The sequence below is a fragment of the Gambusia affinis genome, linkage group LG18 (genome assembly GCF_019740435.1).
Source record: "Gambusia affinis linkage group LG18, SWU_Gaff_1.0, whole genome shotgun sequence".
In the NCBI taxonomy this organism is placed as follows: Eukaryota; Metazoa; Chordata; class Actinopteri; order Cyprinodontiformes; family Poeciliidae; genus Gambusia; species Gambusia affinis.
The window spans coordinates 10,340,005-10,357,881 of record NC_057885.1 but is presented as its reverse complement, the minus strand read 5'-3'; the positions used below and the strand labels follow the sequence as shown (position 1 = coordinate 10,357,881).

General features: G+C 40.7%; 1 protein-coding gene across 9 annotated transcripts in view; it reads left to right on the top strand.

Annotated features, from left to right (window-relative positions):
• LOC122820373 (DNA polymerase nu-like) overlaps positions 1-17,877 on the top strand; it is a 65,251-nt gene that overhangs the window by 3,411 nt on the left and 43,963 nt on the right. For 2 of the 9 annotated variants that reach the window (XR_006368778.1, XM_044097736.1), the window contains exons 2-10: positions 2,382-2,560; positions 2,835-2,919; positions 4,822-5,103; positions 5,179-5,837; positions 13,486-13,604; positions 15,184-15,894; positions 16,459-16,628; positions 16,754-16,866; positions 17,553-17,689. Coding sequence is in view for 6 of the 9 variants with exons in the window: in XM_044097736.1 (XP_043953671.1) it covers positions 2,428-2,560; positions 2,835-2,919; positions 4,822-5,103; positions 5,179-5,837; positions 13,486-13,604; positions 15,184-15,894; positions 16,459-16,628; positions 16,754-16,866; positions 17,553-17,689 (2,409 nt within the window). In the remaining 3 variants the exon portion in view is untranslated. Of the gene's footprint in view, positions 1-427; positions 714-1,619; positions 2,143-2,381; positions 2,561-2,834; positions 2,920-4,821; positions 5,104-5,178; positions 5,838-13,485; positions 13,605-15,183; positions 15,895-16,458; positions 16,629-16,753; positions 16,867-17,552; positions 17,690-17,877 lie in introns of those variants that run through there. The other 7 variants (XM_044097740.1, XM_044097739.1, XM_044097738.1 and 4 more) reach the window with 6 other exon arrangements.

Here is a 17,877-nt window from a genome sequence, read left to right as displayed (position 1 = left end):
CACTTAGTTTTGTTCTTTAAGTCAGTGGTCCCCAACCTTTTTAGTAGAGCGGACCGGTCAACCTTTCTTAAATTTTCTGCAGATGGGGGGGCGATCGAGACCGATGCTGTTGTTTCTTACTCATTCTGCTGCATGTTGGAGCGCAAGATGTAACCGACAGCATCCGGTTTAGGATTTTTAAAATAAAAGCTCCTCCAGACTCAATACATAGAACGGACATATTTAATTATTTCTTGTGCGGCCCGGTGGTTGGGGACCACTGCTTTAAGTCACATCTTCTGGTAGATGTAAAAATAACCATTTGGTAACATGTTTGGTATGAGCTTATGCAATTCTGTGCTGCTACAACTACAGATTTTCCTTGCCAACCACAACTTGCCTTTTAACAAATGATGTCTCATTCTTGTATGTTGCTTTTTCTTCTCAGACTTCTTCAGATCCTTGACCATGACTCAGACTGCGGTCGATCAGAGCCTTTTCGAACGTATCAAGGTTTGGATCAAGCGGCCCAAAACCTAAAGACCAACATCCAGTTGAGCCGAGACTCAGTAGCTAGTGCCTGTCGTGAACAGCAGTACATGGCCGCTCGTCTGTATAGCGACTGCGAAGCGCTCCACAGGGCCACATACACTGAAGTTCAGCAGTTGCTCTTAGGCCCTCAGGTACGTCCAACGGCCACTGCAGACCAGGACTCTCTTTGTCCCAATGCACAGGTGGGTGTTTTTCTTTTCACTTCTCTTAATCTGCCATGCTTTATTCCCAGCTCTTAACGTGAGTCTGTTCATTTTACAATCATTGGTCACTCTGGGTGAGGGAAGCTGGTAGTACCATTCTTTTTATTGGCTCCTGTGTGGTGCAGTGTCACACTTTGGGTTATACGGTTCTGGATAATAAGGGAGTCTCTAGAGAAAATCTGTGTTATTTCTGTTAAACATATAGCCAAGTTTCTGAATTAATTGGTATAATTAATTATTTACTGTGGAAGAAGGAAATATTTATTTCCCCCTAGAATCATTGTTTGATTATGACTAACTAGTTAATTAAACAGTAATTAAAATTTTGTACAGTCTTGTTTGCCAGAATGTAGTAGTACTATAGCTTCAATAAGTGATTGTTCATCTTTTTATTGTCTGGACCAACCTTGTCATGACTATAATGGGGAGACAGAACACTGCGGATCTATGTAATAAAAAATAAAAAAAAATTCCTAAGGCACCAAGCTGTTTGTCTTACTTGTAGATAAACATCCTTAAAACGTGGACATTGTACTGCTTAGTAGTGGTGAGTCATCAGTTTTGTTGGCATGTGTTACTGAGCTGCATTTAGAGTATTTTCTGCCAAGTCATGAACAGGTTCCCATCAGGCTGCCTTGTGGAGAAGAACACACAGGAACTAAGATGTGTGTAGAAAACTTGCAGTTAGAAAAACACTTTCAAGCTATTTTTTGTGTTTTCAAATAAAATAATAGCTCTTGCCTAGTTAACAGCCCATGTAAAGTGGTGAATGTGGAACATTTGTTTAGAAAAATACTTGTGAAAAACCTAAAACATTTTTTTAAATAGTTTGATTAGATTGATCCTTATGTACTTTTCTCATATGGCTCTCCTCCCCCTGGACAGGAACTGACACTGAAACTTGTAGAAGTTGATTCTCAGTTGAAGAATCTACAACAAGTGATGCAGGAAATCCTGGGAGAAGTCAAGGCAAAGCGCTCTCAGCTAGAACGCAATCCCTTGCTCCGGCAGGAAAGGGAATTGTACATCTTCTTCCACTTGGACACACGACTTCTGCAGAAAGTAGTGGAAGATCTGGAGAACAAGATACCAAACAGAAAAGACCAGTGAAACCATGAGGACCTCTTCCAGTCGTCTCAGCTCCTCTTCTGTCCCTGCTAATGACAATAAGGACTTATTACTCTTTTGGACCATAGAGATGACTCTATTGGAAGTTTGAACCACTGTTCTTTTGTGAAGGCAATAATGATTAATTTGGGAAAATTGAGCAGTTCTGTTTAAATATTGTGGTATTTCAAAAAAAAAAAAAAGCTAACAAAAAAAACAACTTTGTTTCATATCCATATCTTCCTGTTATCCTACTCGACTTGTTTATGTTTATCTGTTAATTAAAATTCAGTTGAATCAACATGGAGTGTTAATATTTATAATTTTGTTCCCACACATATTTTTTTTAAGATCTTTGTGATCTTAAAATCACAAAGAAGCAAATCCCTTTTTAAAAAAAGGGATTTGCTTCAGTGGTTCTTGGTGCAACTCCACCAAAGGCGAGGAGGGGATCAGTTTTTTCAAAAGGTTTGGTTCATTAAGATTTCAGGTCTGTGTAGCACTGAAATATATTTTTTTGTCCCTTTTGCCCTGTAAAAGCTGGAGCCAAAGACCAACAGGAAGCAGACACTGTGTTAGGAAGCAGATGGAGCTGTCAAGTGGCAGGTTGTACGCTGGTCCACTCTCCCAGGCGGCCCTGAAGATCCTGGCAGCTCTACGGGCCGAGAATCAGGATCAGCGCAGGTGTAATCTGCACTCCTCCAGCAGTCGCAGGCAAAGTTAGTCAAGAGTAGAAATAAGCATTACGTTGGTGTGCAAATAAGATTTCCTATCCATTTTGGGTCCCTGCCATAACTGATGTTTTAGACTATATATGTACTTTAAGCACTACTATTATTTAACATGTTATTCCGCTTGTACATTTTGTAGATGTTTGTGATGAAGCAAGGCAACTGAATAATCAGTACAGAAATGCTTTTGCTTATTCTGACCTACATACAAGTCATAAACTGTTATGTATTTGGATTTACTTACACTGTGTTTTTATGTTAGTGGAAAGGTGTAATTACGCCCATGTGGAGTCATGGACTCCAAGCAGCTGCAGTCAGTTGGAAAGTAAAGACAATTTCTCCTGTTGGTAAGTCAGATGAAATTAGAAACATAAATAAATATAGTTTATTAGTTTGCACCTCTCTTAAAAAGATGGCCTTTGGGTAATCCGGCCATGACTCAGCAGAGCAGAATTTGGCTCCATCTGAGTAACATAAACTACTGGAGGCCATTAGATTGCTGATTATCAACCATAAAATACCTAGCTAGACCAAAGTTCAGCGATAACTGCTATCGACTCTTTTCACACCATGTCCAATGTCAATAGAGCTCAAATATTGCAAAGTCATGATGGGTAGTTTTTTTAATCATTTTTTTGCTGTGTCACCAACCTAGATTGTACTTGATAGAACAACATGAAGTAGTGTCTTCCTGTGAAGTGGAAGGAAAGAAAAGATTTTCAAAATGTTTTGTGAGTAAAAAGAAGTAGTGTGGTGTACATTTGTAGCCTCTTTTCTCAATTCTGGTAGATTTAACTTTTGCAACAAATAGCTGCATGTTATTGCGGTGTGTTTTTACTAGGTTTGCAGATCTTGGCCCATCATTTATCCCCATTCTTTTTTGTAATGTAGGGCAGTGGCTTAAAGTAACATAACACAATCACCGCTAGAGAGGACAGACAGCATTTGTGTCTATACAAGACACAGGATTTGTCATATTGTCTGAGCTGGGTTTATATCTGGACTTTTCCATTTTTACACTTTAACATGCTTGGATTTAAACCTTTGCATTGTAGCTCTGACTGTATATTAGGACAATTTTCTTGTTAGTCTTTCTACTAAGAAGAAAAACATTCCCACATCATCAAGCTTCATCATGTGGGGAAGGTGTGCGGTATTTTCAAACACAACATTTTATATAAAGGCCAATATCAATTTTGTCCTAATCTGATGGAAAATAATTGTTGGGGCCAGGTCCTGGTAAGTTTGCAGCTGTGCCTCTCCTTCCATTTTCAGATGATGTATTGAACAGAGATCTCTGAGATATAACAACCTGAGGCCTTCACAGAACACCAGCATTTTATACTGATTTTAAAATATACAGAGCTGGACTCTGGTGTCTAATTAAAGCTTATAATTGCTCTGGATTTTATTTAGAGGCATCGAAGTGATAACAGGATGGAGCAGAAGACAGTCTGATTGGGGCCTCATTTACTGTAATCCATTCACTTGTTTGTCAAAAAGCACAGCTCTTGATTTATTGGTCTATGTTCCTGTGGTGATAAGCTGTGGATCATATCTAACAAAATAGGGTTCCTCTTAGAGATGCCCTACTGCAATCCTTGAGAGCTACAATCTTGTTACTTTTAGATGCATTTCTTCCCTTAACGCACATGAATCAAATGGCTCATAAAAATTACACATTATTTTCTTTTAAGTTTCACAAAAATATACTTCTTTGCATTGATCTAACACTTCAAATCTGAATAAAATATATTGTTTTGTTTTGCTTTGTTGGAAAATGTCAGTACTTTTTACCGGCTCTTCTATGTCATAACTAGGGTTCATAAATAAGTTATATTACTGTAGTAAAGGTCATTTTATTTATATAGCACATTTTCAGCAACAAGGCAATACAAAGTGCTTTACAGGAATTAAAAGGAAATACAAACAAAATAACAAACCAAGGGAAAGAGCAAAAGAAGAAAAAGCTAATAATGTTGATCCAAAGTAAATAAACTAGATACTCCTATTCAGGGTTGGTAGATAAGGTCTTAGGAAGTATCCTCTGGTCTAATTCCTTTTCTGGTGTGGACGAATAGGAGTCTAAAAAGTAGTTGCTAAGGTTGTTTTTCTAGGTTCCAAGTTTTAATCCCTGTTCTGGGTTGCTAAATAAGTGTAAGTAAGTAATCTCTGGATACTCCTATTCAAGGTGATATTGCACAATGTTAGAATACCTACTTGTATTATTCTGTGTTGCTGCGATCCAGGCCCATCCGTAACCATAACTCTACCAACGAGACACAGAGTCATCAGATTCCTGCCAATGGTCAATCCTCTCTCCAGAAGAAAACTCCTCTGGCGTTCCCCGATCATCAGCATTTCCAGACAGACTCCCACAGATTGTGCCCAGACCCCCCTCCTCACTTTCCCAGACAGGTGGTGTCATCCTCTCAGGAGACAGAATCATCCTTCTACCCACACGACACAGTTTCCTTTTCTCTCCAACTACCAAACTGTCTGTCTGATCAACAAACTTCCCCCTGCAACAGGTAAGAAGCAGAGAAAGGGAACCTTACAGTTGCAATGCTCAAATTTCTATGCTAATTGTTGTTTTTCTCCCAAAGATCTGCAGGTATATTAAAGCCAGCTTTCATGCTCAGTCAATTCAAAGACGTCGAAGCCCCTGATGAAACGTTTCCCTCGACAACAGAGGAGCCTGATTCCCATTCTGCAGCTTGTCACACTCTATTACCCTTCTCTGATGAACGTAAAGAGACAGTGAACTCATCAAGTGCACATAATGAAGACGAAGCTATCTGGGATGTTGGTGCCAATGAGGCAGAGAGCCTTGAACTTTCAGGCAGGAGAGTAAAGTGGATAGAGAGTGTGTCTAGTCTCTCAGAAGAGGCTGCTGGTGGTGTAGATAAACATCAGCAATCAGAGCTGAACACAACTGAAACTAAAAGGGGGCACTTGCCTCCCATTGACTTTGTAACAAAAGACGTGTGCCAGACAGTGGCTGATATAGCGGAGAGGAGACTCTCAGAGGGACCACTAGTTCAGTCTGAAGCCACTACATTTATCCTGGAGGACAACTGTGCTCACAACCTGGAACGGTTTGGCCTCGTAGCTGTGGCGGTGGAAAGCAGGACAGAAACAGACTATGGGGAAAACATCGAACACAAACTGCTGAACTGCTTTGCTACTAAAGACACAGATTTGCACAGAATAAACACAGATGTACAGAAGTTGGAGGAAGTCAGATTTTTGCCTAAATCTGCAGGTGAGTTTTCTTGCGTTCTTATTTGCCATTTATTGTATAATTTTCTGTTTTCAGTTTCTTCTATGTATTTACATTTCTGTAGCATCATGCTTAATAGCATTGTCTTAAATTGACTAATCATCACCCATTTATTCCCGAGTATTAATTAATTTTACATACACTGCTCACCACCAGGGGGTGCTACAGTCCTGTAAATGCATGCTTTCATCAACAGATTAAAAATATAGGTTACCATAACAATTCAACTGAGAATATGTTTAGTTCAGTTAGTCACTGGAAGAATTAAGGATTTATATACTATGGATAAAGTTTTGTAAAAGAATCTTAAAAATGCAATTTTGAATAGAATAAAAATATGTGAATAATGTAGAATATAGCCTGTGTAATCTGGAAAAGTATTGAATTCTACTTTGTGTCGTCTAGGTTTGGATAAGTATGGAAAACAGAAAATGGAAAAATGTTTCTTCTTAGACTGCATCAGCAAGACCCTTGTTTAAAAGTTCATCCGTCCAATTAATCTATCTGTGGTTTTTGCTAGTTCCGTGTTTAAAGACTGACCTTTCTAAAAATTGTCATGAATTCAAAATGAGATTTTTATGTATTTATTGTCTTGTGTCTGTTGCTAAAATTGAACTGAGGATTCTGGAAATATGAGTCCTGCAAAGTACAAAATTGTAACAGGGAAAATGTGCTGGAGCCCTGGAAAAAGTAAAAGTTTTTACTTTGGTGGCAACAAAAGAGGATTTAAAGATACTTTAAACTTGTTCAAATTCTTTTTACACAAAGAAACTTAAACATATGTAACTTTTGAACAAAAAAAATCAAAGGAAGTGCTTTTTTTCAACTATTCTACAAGCAGAAGCAAATAGAAATGTTCTAAAAATTGAGTTGATCATTGAGATGCACATCGTTTATTTAGCTCTACGTTTCAGACTAAACAAGAAAGAAGTAGATGGCACACTAAAGAGTGCTTTATCAATTTTTCTTATTCATCCTGTATTGTAGAGTAACCAATCAAACAAATAATCGTGTTTTTGGACTGTGGGAGGAACCAGGAGACAACCCACGCATGTGCCAGGAGAACATGCAAACTACATGCTGATTAAAGCTCAATCTGGGACCAGTACCATCTTACTTTAAGGCGACAGTGCTAACCAGCTTTAGTAATAGTAATAAAGTCTGAGGGAGTTGTTGTAGGGAAATACAAAAACATTTGAACTCAAACATCAGTGCAACTCCGCCATCTTCCATTCTGCTGAGTGGCAGCGATGGCATGTCAGTGCTGGGGAAACATCTTTGACATAATATTGTGCTCACTCGGTTTTCAGCTGCATGAAGGAGCTTGAGTCTAAGATGCTGTTACAACCCCCCCCAAGGCCACCAAGGGTAAATACTTGCACTGGATGTAACACAAAATAAAATATCTGGAGCAGTTGGCTTCAGTAGAAAAAAGATAGTTTAATTGACAGTTCAACATAAAATCTAAGTCACAATAAACACGCACAGGGAAGCTTTTAGCTTCAGGGTCTCCAAGGCCAAAACAACAAACAAAACATCCCCCTTTTAATTATAAAATAAAAACACTTCCTAGAAGAGAACTGAAAACAAAGTACAAAACCTGAACTCCCTGACTAACCAAGAAACAGGAGAAAAATAGTTAAACAAAATGGCAGAGAACCCCTACCAGCTTCCACTGTGAAGAAAAACAAAATTATAACCACTTTAAGCTTCACACAAATGCTCACAGCAAAGTTATCCAAAGTCTCAAACAAAGTCAGTTCACAGACATGATCACACCAGATCAAGGCCCAGGGAAAAAGGGATCTGACATCTCAGGTTTGGAGCTCTTTATGGGGTGGCTGACGAGCTCCAACACATTTCACCTGTGGCAGCCAGGTGGAACTGAAACACAAAGAAGAAGCTCTCTCATAAAGAGAGCCCCTAGAGGTCAGTGACCGTAACACCCTCCCCCATAAAATCCTTCATGAAATAAGAATATTTCATCATCAGTTGTACTACAGTGAGGTAAGCAACATTATATCCTGGAAAGTACATCAGCTATCACATTTTCAGCTCCTTTCTTATGCCTGATGTCCAAATTATATTCTTGGGCCAGTAAAGCCCATCGCATTAACCGCTGGTTGTGGTTGTACATACGATTTAGAAAGACTAATGGGTCATGGTCTGTATAGACTATAACAGGACTTGTTGAAAACACATAAACTTCAAAATGCTGCAAAGCCAGTAGCATGGCTAATGTTTCCTTCTCAATTGTAGAATAGTTTAATTGATGAGGCTTGAACTTAGCTGAGTAGTAGGAAACTGGGTGACTGATGTCATCTGTGCCATCTTGGAGCAACACTGCTCCAGCTCCAGTGGCGCTTGCATCTACCTCCAGCTTGAAGGTCTTGTTGAAATCTGGAGCCGCCAAAACAGGAGCGCTGCATAGAAAGGACTTTGCACAGTCAAATGCATGTTGACATTCAGTAGTCCACATGAATTGTACCTTCGGACTACACAACTTTGTCAGAGGAGCCACCACCATGGAGAAGTTCCTGCAAAAACATCTGTAGTAGCCAACCAAACCCAAGAATCGTCGGAGCTCACGTCTTGTGGTGGGCACTGGGTAGCTTAGGATAGCCTCCACCTTTGCATTCACCGGACGTACCTGACCATGGCCCACTTCCTTTCCAAGGTAGGTCACTACTGCTTTGGCAAACTCACATTTTGCCAGATTCAAGGTGAGGGATGCTTGAGCTAGACAAGCGAACACAGTTTTCAGAGTGTCAATGTGATCAGTCCATGATGATGAATAAATTACAATGTCATCCAAGTAGACATTACAGTTCTTAATATTTCCTAATACAGTGTTCATCAGTCGCTGAAAGGTAGCTGGGGCATTTCGCATTCCAAATGCCATCACTGTATATTGTAGGAAGTGGTCTGGTGTGACAAAAGCTGAAATATCAGAAGCTCTGGCAGTCAGGGGAACTTGCCAGTACCCCTTCAGCAGATCTAATTTGGTTATATAGGTGGCTGGCCCAATGCTGTCTATGCAGTCTTCCATGCGAGGCAATGGATGTGAATCAGGAACTGTAACTGCATTTACTCTTCGAAAGTCTGTACAGAAACGTTGTGAACCATCTGACTTTGGTGTCAGAAGACACGGAGAACTCCAGGAGCTACGACTCTGTATAGCCAAACCATTTTCCAGTAAATACTGAACCTCTGTCTTCATCATTTCCCTCTTGACTGGGGACAACGATATGGATGTTGTTTGATGGGGACGACGCCCACGTCAATGTCATGCTCCAGTACCGAGGTCCTAGAGGGCACATCTCCAAAAAGCGCAGGGTACAGCTGGATCAGTCCTGTCACATCCTCCTTCTCAGCACTGGGAAGATAGGACAGATATGCATCCAAAGAATCAAGAATAACAGAGTTTGAAAGCCTACCACAATGGCCTTCATCACACTTTTTCAAACCATCCTGAGGAGTATCTCCAGACACAAGAGAAATTGATGTAGGTTTTGGAGAGTCCTCACATGTGTCCTTGTGGTCATTTTCTCTGGAATGAAACAGCTTCAACATATTGATATGACACAGACGGCGCCTCCTATCAGGAGTATGAACAATGTAGTCTGTGTCATTGACTCTGCTTTTCACCACATATGGGCCTGCAAATTGGGCTGAAAGAGATGGGCCTGGTGTGGGCACCAGCATAAGCACTTTATCACCTGGTTCGAATGACCGCTGTACAGTCTTTTTGTCATATAGCCATTTCATTTTCCCTTGGGCAGCAGACAAAGACTTTCTTGCTATTGAGCAAGCATGGTATAGACGTTCCCGACATTGTGTGACAAACTCAAGGACGTTAGATTGTGGCTGGGTGTCAGCTGACAGGAGCTGTTCCTTCAGAACCTTCAGTGGTCCTCTTACACCATGCCCAAAAACCAGTTCAGCAGGGCTGAAACCAAGTGACTCCTGTTTAGCTCGGGCTGCAAACAGCAGAAAAGGAAGTCCTTCATCCCAGTTTTGTTTGTCTCATGACAATATTTAAGATCATGGCCTTGACAGTCTGATGCCATCTTTCTAGAGCGCCTTGTGACTGAGGATGGTAGGGACTGGAGGGAATATGTTTAATGCCAAAAGACTGTAGTGTCTGCTTGAAGATTTTGGACTGAAAATTGCTGCCTTGATCAGTTTGAATAACTCTAGGCAGACCAAAAGTAGCAAAAAACTTTAGAAGAGCTTTAGTTATGGTGGGTGCGGTGATTTTCCTTAGTGGAATGGCTTCAGGGAAACGGGTGGCAACACACATGACAGTCAAGAGAAATTGATTACCAGCTTTTGTTCTGGGCAGAGGACCCACACAGTCCACCAGAACACGCTCAAAAGGCTCACCAACTGCAGGAATGGGCTTAAGAGGGACAGGTGGTACCCTCTGATTAGGTTTACCCACTATTTGGCAAATGCTACATGTTCTACAGAACCTGGCAACATCCTTTTTCAGGCCTGGCCAAAAGAAATGCTGCAAGATGCGGTCATGGGTTTTAGTGATTCCCAAATGACCTGACCATGAGTGGTCATGTGCCAGCTGCAGTATTTGTTCACGATAACCTTGAGGAATTACAATTTGATGTACTATTCCCCAATCCTCCTCAATACCCTTCTGATGCAAGGCAGGCCTTGAGATCCATTTTCTCATGAGTAATCCATTCTCAACATAAAACCTGTGGGTTTTGTCATTTATTGAATCACTCACACTTTTAAAACATTTAGAGAGCGTCTCATCACTTTTCTGAGCTTGGCTCAAACTCTCATGTGACAGTGATAGTGGGAGAAAAACCTCAGTCTTTTGAGTGACGTCCTCCTTTTGGGGTGCTGATTCTGAAAGGTCGTCTGCTGGCAGCTTGTCCTCCATCAAGGCAGAGCCAAGAACTGAGTCATTCAAGTTCACTTCTTTCAGCTTGCAAGCTTGGGACCTGGTAAGAGCACTGACAGCAAACACATCAGGATGGGATTCCAACATTTCATCTTTACCCATCATGCAACTGGGATTATCCACCACCTCAGGAATAGGAAATACCTTGCCTCCAGCAAGATCATTACCCATTATAAATTCAACCCCCTGAACAGGGAATGAGTCTCTCACCGCAACTTTGAAGAATCCAGAGGCCAACTTGGACTTTAGGTGAACATGATGTAAAGGTACATGTACATATGCCATTCCAATTCCTTGCACTATTGTATTTGCATTACAGGAGGTATCAGCATTAAATGGCAGAAAACTGGACAGGATGAACGACTGGGAACCACCGGTGTCCCTCAGTATCCTCACTGACTTCTCATCCTCAGGACGTCCTGTTAGGGAGACAAGACCATCAAAAATGAAGGGCTTAAAACAGTCATCAGGTTCACTCAGAGAGTGGTGGGGAAAATCTCTGAGTCTTGACTAAGCCAACCCCTTTAGCTGGTTTTGGTGATTGGGGTGCTTGTTTACGTTTTAGGGCCAAACAGTCAGAAACAATATGCCCCATTTTATGACAATAAAAACATTGTCTCTCCAATTTTGAAATTGGAGTGTTCTTAACTTGAGATTGTGGCACATCTTTCCATGTTTTGTCACGAGAAGGTTGGTCAGATTTACCCACGAAAACATTTTTGTGAGTAAGGGCAAATTCTTCAGCCAGTACAGCTGCCTCTTGTAAGGTGGATGCTTTCTGCTCATTCAAGTACAAAACTGTACGATCTGGAAGGCAGTTTTTGTACTCCTCCAATAATATCAACTCACGTAATGAAGTAAAATCAGAAGTTTTAGTTGCCTGGCACCATCTGTCAAATAACATTCCTTTTTCTCTTGCAAACTCAACAAATGTTTGTGCAGAGGATTTTCTTAAGGCTCTAAACCGCTGCCTGTATGCCTCAGGCACCAGCTCATATGCCCTGAGTATGGCAGCTTTAACTTTGTCATACACTAGACTGTCTTCAATGGTGAGTGCTGCACATACTTCCTGTGCCTTACCAGTAAGTTTGCACTGCAACAAAAGGGACCAGACATCTGTGGGCCAGTGAAGGGCAACAGCAATACGTTCAAATGCATTAAAATATGCCTCCACCTCCGTCTCCCGGAATGGTGGGACCAGGGCAATATTTTTGCTGATGTCAAACGTAAAAGGTGCTGGAGAAGAGGAAGGTTTATTTGAGGGAATACTGATATTGTCTTCTTCACCAGAATCTGAAGTAACAGCAGTCATTTATGAGACTGTAGCTCCAACTGAGCATTTTGATGGCAGTTTCAGCTTCAAGTCTTCTGCATTTAAGCTGGAACTCAAATTCATCCTTCCGTTCCCTTTCTTTAGCTTCAAGTTCTAGACGAACTAGACGTACCTTTAGACGTGCCTCAACACTAGGATTTGAGGATTCAACAGAGAAAGGCTCAAACCGTGGGAGAGACTGGTGGTTTTTCCCCCTCTGGTTTGGCAGCAAAAGGTGGTGTCTTCACTCCCTCCTCAGCATAGACCTCAGGCTGATCAGCAGATTCAGAACAGGTGGTGTCCTCTTTATCCATTTCCACGGATAGAACTCCTTTTTCAACCAAGCTACTAATAATAAGAGATTTTAGTTCACGTTTGAGCAAAGACTTTGAAACATTGATACCAAAATATGAAGCAATTTCAAATAAATCATCTTTTCTACAAACATCCAACTGCTGTACTGGTAGGATTACCTAAAACTCCTCCAAATTAAACTGTGCCATTTTCAAAAATAATCCCGGACGAGCCCCCACTTATGTTACAACCCCCCCCAAGACCACCAAGGGTAAATACTGGCACTGGATGTAACACAAAATAAAATATCTGGAGCAGTTGGCTTCAGTAGAAAAAAGATAGTTTAATTGACAGTTCAACATAAAATCTAAGTCACAATAAACATGCACAGGGAAGCTTTTAGCTTCAGGGTCTCCAAGGCCAAAACAACAAACAAAACATCCCCCTTTTAATTATAAAATAAAAACACTTCCTAGAAGAGAACTGAAAACAAAGTACAAAACCTGAACTCCCTGACTAACCAAGAAACAGGAGAAAAATAGTTAAACAAAATGGCAGAGAACCCCTACCAGCTTCCACTGTGAAGAAAAACAAAATTATAACCACTTTAAGCTTCACACAAATGCTCACAGCAAAGTTATCCAAAGTCTCAAACAAAGTCAGTTCACAGACATGATCACACCAGATCAAGGCCCAGGGAAAAAGGGATCTGACATCTCAGGTTTGGAGCTCTTTATGGGGTGGCTGACGAGCTCCAACACATTACACCTGTGGCAGCCAGGTGGAACTGAAACACAAAGAAGAAGCTCTCTCATAAAGAGAGCCCCTAGAGGTCAATGACCGTAACAGATGCACAGACAGTGCTGAACCAACGGACACACACAAACTCATGTACAGATTCCCCATCAGGAGCAAGCAGGTTGATATAATCCTGGCAGAGCCCCTTTTGTCGCTCTGTGCTGACTGACGCATTCGGCTGACTTTTACATGCTTACTAAAAAATACGCATACGCAACAGAATAGATTTATTGATTCATGATGTGCAAGAAAAGTGCTGATCTGATTTTTTAAAAACGCTGTCACTTGCCTTCTTCCAGAGGGCTCGGATGGCGAACGATGTCTTGTACCAACACTTTCCCTGGAGTTTGAGCTGCTTAGGTCAGAGTTCAGGCCTCTCGATCGTCGCGACAGCCAGCAACATCATGGCGATCTGCAGGTGAGTCTTAGTGGCACAAAACAGCAGCATATAATCAGAAATCTGAGACGATCCAAAATGAAATGAAGATGGTTTTTTTAATCATGTGCTGAAATTTCTAGTGAAAACTTTTTGTCCGGGAAAATAACACAAAAAGTAGTTTATTTGGGACTTCCTCACTTTTTTCATAGAGACTTACGCAACCACAACCTCTGCCTCTTAATCCCTCTTTCTGGGGACACTTGTTACTGTTATTGCAGGCATCCAAAAAGTCCTTAAATTTTAATCGCTGCTTTCAGCAGGGGATTAGGTCTCTGTGTCTTCACACACTGACAAATTAATCTGTCTTGCATGAAATTGGGAAGTAGAGGGAGTGTTCCAGCACACAGACAACTGAAGGCTCTTTGCTAAGCTGTAAAGTTCACCAAAAGTTCTTAAAACGCTGTCCCGACGTTATTGGTGCTGTTGTCCAAAGTGAACAAAAGGGTGGGGCTCATGGCTTTACAGACAAATCAGCGGATCGAAGATGTGGGAGTGCGCGGAAAAGATGGCGGGACGAAGGAGATTACAGAAAGAGGTGCAAGGCGATACTGTATTGCTACAATCAGCAGAGGATGTTCTCTCTCTCTCCCTTGTCATTCACTCTCTCACAGCTCCGTTCGCCTAGCGCTCGGCTGCGGGCCACGGCCTGCCTTGGTTTTCTATCTATATCCTGTAGCACAGCACCCGAGGGAGGTTCATGACTTTGTCAGCAGGAAAACAGGCTGTGTTTACAGGGAAATCAGGAAGATCCTCCTGGGGGAGCTGATTCACAGGAATGCCTGTCCACTGAACCGTACAGAATTTTGCACCTTCATCCACTTGCTCATTATATTCTTTGAAAGTCATCACATCTCTTTTACGTGTCTTAGAGTATTTTAGAGACTTTATATAAATAATTAATTGTAATTTATTATCAGGAAGCTCATGTCAGTAACTTCTAACTACTGCAGTAATCACGATATGGAACCATGTAATTTAACTAAAAAACCAAGAAGAACAAACTTTTCCTGAAAAAATAAAAAATAAAAAAAAATGTGGGAACAGATGGGGTTTGGTGTTGTGTAGGAAGGTGACCCCGTGTCCCTGTCCTAGCTTCAGGCAGACTTCTCAGACGAACAACATCTCCGCTGTCTGACTTCTAGTCTGGGAAGCAGTGCTGAGGGCTGAGTCCCACATTCAGTTTTTACCCTTTCTCAGTTAGGTAACATCTGAAGGCGATAGATGACACTGCATTTTATCTATTTCAGGATGAATGTAAATATGCATTTTTGTGATTATTTGTTAAAAATTATTGAAAGGCATTGACAATTTACTCCCATTTCACTGTAATGTGCTGTTTTTGTGCATCAAAGATATTAACATTTGTGGTTGTGACTTAATAAAATGTGAACAGGTTCCAACATACTTTTGCAAAGTACTATATGTACATCTATAAAGTGTCTTTATTCATGTCATTCTTTGTGGATATTCTTTGTACAACATCATATAAGATCTTCATAAACAGTCCTTCTGATTTTAGTGTTTTGTGCTTTGCTTTCTTTTCTCCTCCTTTCCCCAGAGCTTGCTCACAACTACAACATCACTTGACAAAGAACTATACATAAAACAACAGACTCACTCACATCATCCTCCCCTCACGCCATCCTTTCCCCAAAAAAGAAAATGTGATGTTTTCCACCATCAATGTGTAAGTCCACCCCTGAAGACCCACAAAAAAAGTCACCCTCCAAAGTGGGAACCGCCGCGCTCCTCACCACGGACGGTGGTGGAAGGAGGCGTCAGCGAGGTGAAGAAAATCAGACTTCAACCATTCATTTCTGGATGTCCAACATCATCAGAAGAACAGCAGGTTAAGATCACTCCAAAGACAGATGTTAGGTTTAAAATCCCTACACAATCACATGTTCTGGAGCAAACTCAGCCCATTAGTCAGAGCAAACTGGAAAAGTCCTCCAATGAAATGGGAACGATTGCGCCCAAACAGAAGCTCTTTGCCAAACTATGCAAACATAGGTTGGCCAAATTGAGGATCGATCCAGCCATCGACGGTCTGAAAGGTTTTCATGACGTAGTTACGACTAGTGAGCTACAAACTCACTCCAAGGCTGGCTCACGCCCTACAAGCCTGACATTCGATGGCAGAATAAAGGATTCTGGGAGGCTGGACTCAGAGGAGAGAGTGCAGATGCTGAAGCAGGCTGGGCAGGCTGAGGTGGTGGTGCTAACAATGATGTTTCAGGATGGAGCAACTCAGTTAGATCGTGAACAGGTGAGTGGACTCTAGTGGCCTGTACACTGAGATTGCGAGATAGCTCATTGGTCCTGAACATTAGCGTTACATATAATTGGCTTGAGTTCTTTGCTCTATTTGGGTAAATTCAACATGTCAATGTATTAAAGCAGCCAGGGTAACTGCTGTTAATACAATGTAATTACAGTGCACTTCTTTGTATTTTGGTAACTTTAATCACCACAGTTACCTCTTAATGTAAGGATTTTTTTTAACAAATGGATAAGGTAAATTCATAAATAAAAAGGCAGTCAAATTGGATTTCCACCTATAAATTCCAACTTCAGGGAGAGGGACTGTTCTGTTAATTTTTACAACTAGAAACTTAGTGAAATCCCTAGAGGGGTTGTTTTCTTCATCAGAAAACAACCTGTAAATCTGCCAGTAATACTGCTTTAAAATACCTCAAATAGGAAATTTTAGTATTTACTACTTTTTAAATGGTAAACACCTGGTTTTATCAGTACAATAATTTGGTTTAAAGCCTTTTTGACACATGCCTGCTCTTCTGTTTAACATGTTCTTTTCTGATTCCTGACATAGAAGCTCGCTCCAGCAGTGTGTGGCCTCCTAGTGCTGATGAAGAATGATCTTTGCTGTGCCACACCTTGTTGGTCACTGGGGCCGAATGACAGCCTGGTCTACTTAAAACTAGAGCACAACCCTCCATGGGCACAACAGCAACTTCAGCACACTCAGCAGCCTTTTACCAGGTCTGTCTGTCTGTATGAGAGAAACCTTTGTACAACAAAGAGCTTCACTGTAAATCTAAATTCATTTTACATCTTTCATAAACATGCTGAAGTCCTAAAAGAGTCTTTAAAATTGTGTGCCACAGAGATATGATACTCTGTGTGCTGTCAAGGTCAAAACTGGTGGTTTGCTATAAAGCCAAGGATTTTCTTCGTACAGTTCTGCTGTTATACAAACAGGATCTAAGCTGGAAACGAGGTATAGCTCTTGAGATGACGCATCTTCACACTCTTCTCACACCACAATTTGTGCGTTAATTTTCACCTTCAGCTGCCTTCAAGGATCATTGTGTATCTTCACACGTATAGGCTTATTAAAGTTAATGTTGTTGCTTGGAAGAATTTTCAGAAAAAATTAACCTGAGCTTTTAAGTGACATATATTTACTTCTGAGCGTACCTTATAAGGAGCATATCTTGTACTCCTACACAGAGATTTGAGCTATAGGAGGATGACTAGTTGAAGTCAAACTAAACTTTATTTCTTTTGCTTTTCTTGGTACTTTACAATTTTATAACAGTTTTTTTTATTTTAAAAATTTTGTGTTTGTGCACTCCTGTTTTTTTTTGTTTTTTTTCTCATTCATATATATATATATATAGTCATTTTACTTAACTGATTTTTGTCCAAGCATACTTGTGACATTGGTTTTTTCAATGTAAATTAAATGAAATAACATACTTTTAAAAAATATATTATTGTGGCTGCATAATACATTTTGCTTTCTCTGAATGGAACAAACTTAGGGTGTTTCTGCAATAGTTCTCCAAACACAGTCAACCTTTTCTAGACCAGGTCTATTCAGTTATTTCTACCAGTCTCTGTTCATATTGGGCTATGCTGTGTGATGTTCTTTTCTTTGTGCTTTCTTATTACTGTTTGCAGTGGCAGGTTGTCAGATCCAAGATCCACAGGTTTCAGGGTGGCTGCTGGATCCCACTGATCCCTCCTCCTGTTTCAAAGACCTGCTTAATAAACATTGCAAAAAGTCACGTGCATCACCCTCCGTGAGTCCTGACAAGGTTAGCCAAATGTCACTTAATTAGCTTCTGAACACAGCAAGTGGTTGAAAATTACTGCGCTGTACATCTGGAACTGTCAGAGGCTTCTTCTTTATGCTATGTTTCCGTTCACAGTCAGTATTTCTCACTAAAATCTACTGCACCTGTCTTAAAGTGTAACATTTGGATCAAGATAAATCTAACTTTTT